A 9,495-nucleotide genomic window follows, 5' to 3' on the forward strand; every position below is an offset into this window, starting at 1 on the left:
AATCCATGTTAAGTTTTGTCGTGTGAGTGTGAACCACGTGAAATTAATTCATCAGCAGTGTACTTGCAGAAAGATTACGATGACTCCAACTAATTTGTCAGTTTAATTCCTTAACAGAACAACATGGTAATATCAACTTCCATTAAAAGTAAAACAATGTATACACGCCTTTTTTGTTATCAGGGCAAAACCACACAACAATTTCATAGTCCTAATGCACAAATCTCGACTAATGAACGCGTCCAGGGGTGTAAATAGACATAAAATCAGCGCCTAGGTGACTGAACTGATAATCCACTTATGAACTGTAAAAGACCAGGAGTCTGGGTTCTGGGGATGAAAATGAACTGACTCAGTTACATGTGAAAATATCAAGAGCTTTTATAAATCTGCTACAATGTTTGATAAAAGTTCGAATTTGTAAGTAGCTGCCAGGTAACCTTTCCCTCACCTGGTAGGTGTGCTTAATGATGTAGGTGTTCCTTTTTAAAACAAAGAGAGAAAGATTTTGATTGGGGATTGGAGGCACACAGTATCCAATTTGATACAGCACATTTTCCAGTTTGATCACAGCATCCCATGGCAGAGCTACAAGAGTGTGTTTGCAGCCACACTTACTGTATTCATGAAGAGAACTATGGCTGGAAACTGAAGCAGCTGATCCAGGAGTCTGACAAAACACAAGCACAAGAACGTTTCCTTCCTTCGGTTTTTAATTTTGTAACTTCAACATTCTAAATGGAATCTTCAGTAGTTTTAATAGCAAAATACTTGATGTACTTGTTAAAGCTGATTTTTGGTAACGAGTGAAAAAAACTTTCAGGTTTTATATCTCAAGGAAGCTCGTTTTTTATCATGGAGGTGCCATGAAGGAAAACACCATTCCCTTATTTTATCAGCAACTCAGCCACTTCAACAATTGCGTACAGGTCCATAGACAGACTTATATGTTTACAGGTTTAGTCAAATTTTTAGTAATTTCAAACACATAATCCCCCCCCCCCCAAAAAAAACAAACAATCCCCAAAACAATTCAACAACAAACAAACAAGCAAAAACATTTAGATCATTAAGTGTGACTGCCTGGTTTATACTCGGCTGTGGGCACAGACAGCTGGAGAAACGACAGCTGATTAGACATTCCTGCTTTACATCTGGGCCTATGTGTGCCTGGTGCATTGCAATGTAAATTCTCCACAGATGAGTCTCCGCAGACACAGAAACCCCCCTCAAAAAACCGACAGGCATGTGGACCCTCGTGCTTACTGTATGTCACAGACACCTAAGCGTCCCTGGACTCAGGGACACAGAAAGTAGAAAACCCGCTTTTAAGCTGTGCCTTTTAGCTTCATAGTTCAGCTAACCCTTCCAGGCAGCTCTTATTTGTGTGGTGACCGTAGATGAGACGACACATTAGGTTTATTAACAGTTGTAGCTCAAATCCATGATGTTTAAACCAAGGAAGGGGGTTAATTTAAGCCCAGCTGGGCTTGAAATACACTTGTGTAAACCCTAAAGATGACGTTGATGATGAAGATGGTAAGTTTATGCCTTGAGAACAGAAACTGCTGCTTGGCAGTTAAAGCTGGTGCCTGAAAATGCTCACAAAGCTGACTGCATTCAACATTATTTACGAAACAGATGAGAACAAATTATTAGCTCTCCTATGAAATTTAACCTACTAGGACCTGGCATCCACATATATAGACATCACATTTTAGGTTGTCTAGACCAGTGGTTCTCAAACTTTTCACAGTGAGTACCACTTCGTAAAATATATGGCTCTTGAAGTACCACCCTTACGGCCAAAATTGAAGTACAGTAGTATAGGCCTATTTAATACCACATACAGTTTACACAAGACAATTTTATTTCTTATATGAATGTTATTTATTTTGTCATAAACAGGATGTGACGAGTGATAATAATAACAACTGTACTGTATTAAAACATTCACAGCAGGTGGGATATCCAATCTTTAAGTGAAGACCTGATGAAACCTGCTTCCGGGTCCAAACTACTCTGCATTTATTATGTCTGCTGTGTTTTTAACATGTTTTAATGCTTTGTATCTTGTTCTATTTAATCTGAACAAGCCCATAAAAAAAGTTATCACTGTTGGCCTCTCTCAGTTTTTATCATCACTATTCATTTTAAAGCTCAATTTTTAAAACCTTACGATGTAACTACAGCCCAGCCCATGCAGCAGTATATTAATGACTAACCTGGTATTGCAGTTGATCTCCTGTCTGAAGTTTGGTCCATTTACTGGAGTTCATCCTCCAGTTTTACTGTGTTTATATTATGCTAACCATAGCTGTGTAGCCCGCACATCATTATATACCAGCTAGCCCAACTTCAGTAACCCTACAAACACCACTGCTGTTTAGTTTTCTGTCTTCATTTATGTCGGAAGTGATAGCAGAGCTGTATGTCTTCATTTTTGCTGTGGCAGTTAAGCTGCTGAATTTTTGGCTTCGCAACCCTCCTTCGTGGTTCATGCACGTCGAAGCTCACTTTGCTCTTTGTGGCGTTTCAGACAACGACACGAAATACCATCATGTGGTGGCCTCGCTGTCCACCTGCTGTGTGATGACCCTCCTCCAGGATCCCCCCACCCAAGGGAAATACACCGCTCTCAAGGCGCTGTTGCTACGGCGCTACTCCCTCTCCGACGCAGAGTGGCCGAGAAACTCTTCTCTCTCTCGGGCCTGGGTGATGGTACCACTCTCGAGCTCATGGAGAGCACGCTGTCCTTGCTAGTCCTCTCTGGCTCTCTTCCACAGCGCAATTTTTGTCCCGTCCTTCTCCCCTTATTTCCAATCAGTCGCGGCAGGTACCTGCCTGTCCCTGAGTTTCTCCCTGTTAAAGGGAAGCTTTTCCTTCCCACTATCACAAGTGCTTAGAGGTTGTTTGCATAGAGGTTGTTTGATTGTTGGGGTTTGCTATGTATTATTCTAGGGTCTTGCATTACAATATAAAGTGCCTCAAGGTGACTTTTGTGATTTGGTACCATATAAATAAAATTCAATTTATCTGAGTAACTGACTATTAACTATTACAAGGAGAGGTAATAATGCTGATCTGGTAGTTTTTGGTTTCTGTGATGTAATTGTGTTTCTGTGTGCAAAGTAAAATAATGTAGGGATCCTAAATAAAATTAGAAAGTTTCAATAAGCTGTGATAGAAATGCATTTCTTTTTTAACAGCACTTGGGAAATTCTTTTTAAAAAATTCTAAATTTTCATAGGAGAGCAAATAATTATAAAATAATAAATATAATATAATAATAGTTGTATTATATAGGTTTATTATTATTATTATTATATAATCATAGTTGCCAAACTCAATCTAATACTTTTTACCTTACAGTTATTTTTTAAGACAAACATGTCTTGATATATTTTCACTTTTGATCTGTATTTCCTTCACAAGTGCACTGCAAGCACACATTTATATGAAATTTTAGTCGGATATATTTGGTCATTAAATTTAGGTTCAATAAAATAATACACTGGGTAAAACTGGAGACTTACATTGAGGGAGAGACTAGGACCTCTGTGCATGTTCCACCTCTGGGACTCTGCTGAGCCTATATGACTGACACACATATATCATCTTTGAACAGTCACATAATACAAAGAAAGAAATCAACTACAACATGACAATCAAATGCTTACCTCATGGTTCTTGAACGAGGCGTAACTAGAAAAAAAAAGAAAAACACAAGCTCAACATCAACGTGAACCAGAAACGATTAAACTAAGCATCAGCAGTCAAACTGTAACACTTGAATCAACACAAATCACTGGGGTTACCTGGGGAGGTGACAGCCACAGGGAGGGACATCCTCTGAGTTCTGTAAATGAATGGGTTATTACTGCTTCCTTTAAAAACTACAAATGAAGCGAACATGTTAAAATGAAAAAGAACTTCTACCCTTCAGTTTGAAATTGTCCTGGAGAGAGCTGCAGAGCAGAAGAAGACACAAATTCATTCAGATGAATCTTTTTGGTACTCTTGTTTTAAAAATTAGGCTTTTGAAGATTTACCCTCCATTGTGAAAGTGGCTTTTTCAATTCCATAGTTTCTTTCTTCACCTCTAAAAGCTGCTTTTTTAAGTCAGCATTCTCTCTTTGCAGGTTTGAGAGTTGCCTTGGAATAACAGAAGAAGAAGAAAAGCACTGCGGTTGGATGGTTTTATTTACACTGCCACAGAGGAAATAATAGCAGACATTAGAATCACCTGTAACTCTGCTCGGTGACTTCTTTAAGGCGTCTTTCCAATTCAGCAGACTTGTGCTTGAATTGTGCCATGACTCTCTCCATCTGCATCTGCTGAAAGATGACAATCTGGGAACATGAAGACATTGTTACTAAATGATAATTCTGTGAAAAATGAACAAATCAAGTTTGACTAGTGGGTAATAGCTCAGAGATAATCAATAATCATAGCAGAGAGATGCATTTCATTTTTCAATCTCTAGCTAATGACACACCAAGTTAATAGTAATTGACTGCATACACTGGCATTTAACAACCCGCTATAACAATTAAAAGGCACAGAGGCAATGGGGCTTGAAGTGGCACGATCTGATATCGTCGTGTTGGTGTTGTTCCCACATCGTCATAATAAATGTTGTTCCAGGTTCAACATTGCACGTGACCAATCACATTGTTATGTCGTAATACTTTTGCGAGTTTGGAAAAAAACACTGTAAATAAAAATCTACGCAACTTGCGAGAAACCGCCTCTCTCATTTCAGGATACTGTTCTTTAATAAACGGTAAGCATTATACATATTGTCCTTGCAACATTGGAATTTCATAAATGAATGAATGGCTTGGCTTGCAAAAGTATTACGTCACAACAATGTAATTGGTCACTTGCAAAGTTGAACCTGAAACAATTCAAGTCAATTCAATTTTATTTATATAGCGCCAAATCACAACAAATGTCGCCTCAAGGCGCTTCATAGATACAGAGAAAAGCCCAACAATCATATGACCCCCTATGAGCAAGCACTTTGGCGATAGTGGGAAGGAAAAACTCCCTTTTAACAGGAAGAAACCTCCGGCAGAACCAGGCTCAGGGAGGGGCGGCCATCTGCTGCGACCGGTTGGGGTGAGAGAAGGAAGGAACAACATTTATTATGATGATGTGGGAACAACACCAACACGACAACATCAAATCATCCCTTGAAGTGCATGCTGCCTGGCAGGGACAGACCTGACACATGTGCTCTAGCCGCGATTGGATGAGCTTCACTGGGTCGTTGAAAAACATTTTTTCCTGCGGCTTCATCTGAAGCAGAAATACATCCACATGACAAAGAATGTTGGATGTCTGAATTAAAGTCAAACAGTAAGCTGCTCTGATTACGTCAGACTCACCAACCTCATTGATAGCCAGATAGCTGCAGCTGGCCCCACATACAGTGCACGGATCTAAAGCAGATGGGGAGGGTTTTTTTTAGCAGCCTCAAACTTTGAGTTGCACTGCATCACAGTGGAGACATACTCATGAGGAATTCTAGTTACAGCTCAGAAGCAAATGAACTCTCTCACTTGATTTAACGCATGCTTCACAGAAAATGTGGCCACAGCTGGACGCGGCAAACGTGGATCCTCTTCTTTTGAAGCACTGGTTACAGTGGAACCAGACCATTTTTGTCTGTTTCCTACACACACATAAAACAATCAAACAGACACAAGGTTATTGCCCAGTTTACTGCAGAAGAACTGGCCCTTATTTACCTCCCCTTCTTTTTGAGCCAGAATAAACTGTTGCACACGCACCTGTCTTTAATAGTTTCATGGGACTCTTAAAAATTCATGGGACTCTCAATTTTATAGCACACTCTTTTTGTAAAGCTTTTTTTTTTTCTCATATTACTCATATTACATTACTCATTTTTTTCTCATATTACACACTGGTAGTCCAACTTAGAAACAGAACTTATGTGTTGTCTGGCACACAACTCAAAATTACTTACATGAAATAATTACATAAAAGCCAAACCAGAGTTCAAAGGTAGGAAGGATAAAAGGTGATGGAAAAGGAGTAGCATGAGAAGAGGAAGCCCAAGAATAGTAATTTCAGATGAAACATGTCCAACTGTGGTAGAGCATGTTTTTCTTCTGGGAGTGGTTGGTTAACAAAACATTTTGAGGAGATTTTTTTATTTCCTTCTGTGTAAGCTTTAACGTCATTCCTGCGTGTACAGCGGAATTTTTCTTTTTAATTTATTAACTCAAAATACTCAGTCTGCAGAGGCTTTCACAAGAGACGTCAGGATTTTATTCGAGCTTAACAATGCATATTTCAGTCTTTATATTAACTTATCAATGTGTATCCCTTCATAAAAAAAAACTAGAGAACAGAAGTAATTTAAAAATATATTCTCAATGAATCCCTCCCAGTTTCCGCAATTACTCACTACAAAGGTGACTCTGACATTAAGCTAAAAAAAAATCGCTTTACTCACTGAAAAGTTAAACTGTCACAAAGTATTAGCTTGCTAGCTAATTAGCTTAAGTTGTAGAAAACGGCGCTCAATCAGCCAAACAACTGGAAACACTGGACACTGGCAAAACACTAAAAGAAAGGACCCTCATATTGGCTTCCTTTTTTTAGGGGTCTTTCTAACCTTACCTGCTACACGGAGCCGCTGCTTTGACACAGGAGCAGTTAGCTCAGCAGTCCCCGCCTCGGGAACCCGGTCTGTGTTGTGATTGGCTAATGACTGATGACGTACGTGAAGTCTGTATTATGTACACTTTCTCTTAAAACTAAGATCCGATATTAAAGTGGAAACGTTTAGAATAAGCCCGTGCTAGGATTTACTATACACAAGTTCTGCGTCTCAAACAGCAGTCAAGGATATCATGCCTACCATCTCCAGTTTAATCAGTGTTTGGCTATAAATATTCGGAAGAATTTCCTGTCCGATTAACATAAGACGTGAGGAAAACGGGGACAGTGTGAAGCTTGTGAGTGTCCTCTGTTCCCAGGAATCTCTTTAGAAATACACTGCTCAAAAAATAACGGGGACACAAAAATAAGACATCCTAGATCAGAATGAATGAAATATTCTTATTAAATACTTTGTTCTTTACACAGTTGAATATGCTGACAACAAAATCACAAAAAAAATTTCAATGGACATCATATTTAGCAACCCATGGAGGTCTGGATTTGGAGTCACACTCAGTATGAAAGTGGAAAAACACACTACAGGCTGATGCAACTTTAATGTAATGTCCTTAAAACAAGTCCAAATGAGGCTCAATAGTGTGTGTGGCCTCCACTTGCCTGTATGACCTCCCTACATCGCCTGGGCATGCTCCTGATGAGCTGGCAGATGGTCTCCTGAGGAATTCCCCAGACCTGGGCTAAAGTTCCCGCCAACTCATGGACAGTCTGTGGAGCAACGTCGCGTTGGTGGATGGAGCAAGACATGTCCCAGAGTGCTCAATTGGATTCAGGTCTGGAACGGGCAGGCCAGTCCATAGCACCAATGCCTTTTTCTTGCAGGAACTGCTGACACACTCCAGCCACATGAGGTCTAGCATTGTCTCACATTAGGAGGAACCCAGGGCCAACCGCACCAGCATATGGTCTCCCAAGGGGTCTGAGGATCTCATCTCTGTACCTAATGGCAGTCAGGCTACTTCTGGCAAGCACATGGAGGGCTGTGCGGCCCTCATGGAGTCTGTTTCTGATTGTTTGAGCAGACACATGCACATTTGTGGCCTGCTGGAAGTAATTTTGCAGGGCTCCTGTCCCTCCTTGCACAAAGGTGGCGGTAGCAGTCCTGCTACTGGGTTGTTGCCCTTCTGCACGTGTCCTGGTAGCGCCTCCATGCTCTGGACACTACACTGACAGACACAGCAGACCTCCTTGCCACAGCTCACACCGATGTGCCATCCTGGATGAGCTGCACTACCTGAGCCGCTTGTAGACTCCGTCTCATGCTACCACTAGAATGAAATCACCTCCAGCATTCAAAAGTGACCAAAACATCAGCCAAAAAAAAAAGCATAGGTACTGAGAAGTGGTCTGTTGTCACCACCTGCAGAACCACTCCTTTGAGGAGGTTTTGCTTATTGCCTTTAATTTCCCACCTGTTGTCTATCGCATTTGAACAACAGCATGTGAAATTGACTGTCAGTGTTGCTTCTTAAGTGGACAGCAGTTCAAGTATGCTGGTGGCATTGCCTAGAATTCATATAGCATATTTATAAAATAAAATTTGACGAGCCTCGTTTATAGTGACTTCTATTCCATGTACTGGAGTCTTTAGTCAACTCACACCTACAGCTTTCTTAGAATTAGTTGGCCCAATATGCATGCCTTTGGATTTTGCCAGTATGTATTTGAACATTGATCGCTCAGTACATTTTTGAATAACTGAATTAAAAGACACCCATGAATACTTGAAGGCAAGTCATTTATTTATGCAGCTTTGATACAATTGCACAGATCTGAAATGCAAAGAAAAGCACCGACAGCATGGAAGTTAAAAACCTCAGTTGAGCCTGAAGTCACGTGGATGGAGCCATTCTCGAGAGCCGTCTAAGAACACGATGTCTGTACCACCATTTCAAGGAGAGGCTTGCCTTAGTGACTCATTCTAATCTGTGATAGTGAGTGGACCAAGGACTACGTTTTGTACTGCACCATGCGTCCCTGTGGGGGAAAAAAAACAAAAAACACAGCTTTGAGTCCTGTACAGCAAGACCAGTTATAAAAGTGTGGAAATGTATACCTGTCACTAGATCCCTCGTCTTTCTGGCCTTGCAGCTGGACTCACAGCAGTCACACAGACTGCTGTGTGTAGGGTCGTCAAGCAACTCCCAACTGAAGTAGGCAGGAAGAAATAATCACTGAGCTTCTGCCGATTCCAGGACAACTTAGTCATAGCTCAGCATTCAAACTACAACATCCAGTACTACAACCTACAGAGTCAAGTAGGTGTTTTACCCATAATCTTTGTAGTGGCAGGCTTTCTTAGTATTGCCAAGACCGTTGGGATCCCAAGCCACAAGGCCGCAATGAATAAACACCTGCAGGATGTATCGTATTCCACAATTAACCAACAAGCTGCTTCGTTTCCTACATTCAGTTCTTGCAGTTAAAGATATTTACCTCTCCTCCCACAGCAAACCTGAAGGCTTGAAGAGAAAGCCGGATCTCTGAAGTCTTTCGCCTGGGTTCAAATTTAGAGCGCGATTTCTTACTGTCGACAAGACATCTGAGGTTCAAGAGAAACAAATTATTTCAAGGTCTAGTCAACAAGAATACCCAAGTCAGTGCTTCTTGATAGCGCAAGTTTACCCCTTGTTGGTGATTAATGGGTATAGAGAACTTTCAGGCTGCAGCTCAGGTGTGGTGGCAGCTACACATTCATCAATGAGTAGCAGCAATGGCTGATGGGTCTGCTGCTCCACGCTAGCCATGATGGCGATGATTGAGCCCAGAGGGAATTTTGT

General features: G+C 40.9%; 2 protein-coding genes across 4 annotated transcripts in view; both read right to left on the reverse strand.

Moving 5' to 3' along the window:
* Positions 1–84: 84 nt before the first annotated feature.
* Positions 85–6,729, reverse strand: rnf212b (E3 ubiquitin-protein ligase RNF212B). 3 transcript variants are annotated; one of them, XM_087832022.1, is made up of 13 exons: positions 6,656–6,729; positions 5,569–5,681; positions 5,399–5,448; positions 5,231–5,305; positions 4,247–4,335; positions 4,053–4,155; positions 3,940–3,968; positions 3,819–3,859; positions 3,681–3,705; positions 3,537–3,600; positions 619–670; positions 452–482; positions 85–330 (listed from the first exon to the last, which is right to left on the reverse strand). In XM_087832022.1, exons 2-13 carry the CDS (start codon positions 5,666–5,668, stop codon positions 267–269), a joined length of 723 nt encoding a protein of 240 aa, XP_087688148.1. In that variant the 5' UTR covers positions 5,669–5,681; positions 6,656–6,729; the 3' UTR covers positions 85–266. The 3 variants fall into 3 exon arrangements, with proteins under 3 accessions (XP_087688148.1, XP_006802786.2, XP_087688149.1); XM_006802723.3 differs by having other exon boundaries at positions 4,247–4,353; XM_087832023.1 differs by lacking the exon at positions 5,231–5,305 and having other exon boundaries at positions 4,247–4,353.
* Positions 6,730–8,636: 1,907 nt separating this feature from the next.
* Positions 8,637–9,495, reverse strand: part of LOC102788855 (zona pellucida sperm-binding protein 3-like) — a 1,657-nt gene continuing 798 nt past the window's right edge. The window contains exons 5-9 of the mRNA XM_035912981.2: positions 9,341–9,495; positions 9,152–9,257; positions 8,987–9,069; positions 8,772–8,863; positions 8,637–8,692 (exon numbers count right to left, since the gene is read on the reverse strand). The exon at positions 9,341–9,495 is cut by the window's right edge and continues 26 nt beyond it. Of these exons, the coding sequence (XP_035768874.2) occupies positions 8,637–8,692; positions 8,772–8,863; positions 8,987–9,069; positions 9,152–9,257; positions 9,341–9,495 (492 nt within the window). The remainder of the gene's footprint in view (positions 8,693–8,771; positions 8,864–8,986; positions 9,070–9,151; positions 9,258–9,340) is intronic.

The sequence above is a fragment of the Neolamprologus brichardi genome, chromosome 18 (assembly GCF_056152115.1).
Source record: "Neolamprologus brichardi isolate AB-2024 chromosome 18, ASM5615211v1, whole genome shotgun sequence".
Taxonomy (NCBI): Eukaryota; Metazoa; Chordata; class Actinopteri; order Cichliformes; family Cichlidae; genus Neolamprologus; species Neolamprologus brichardi.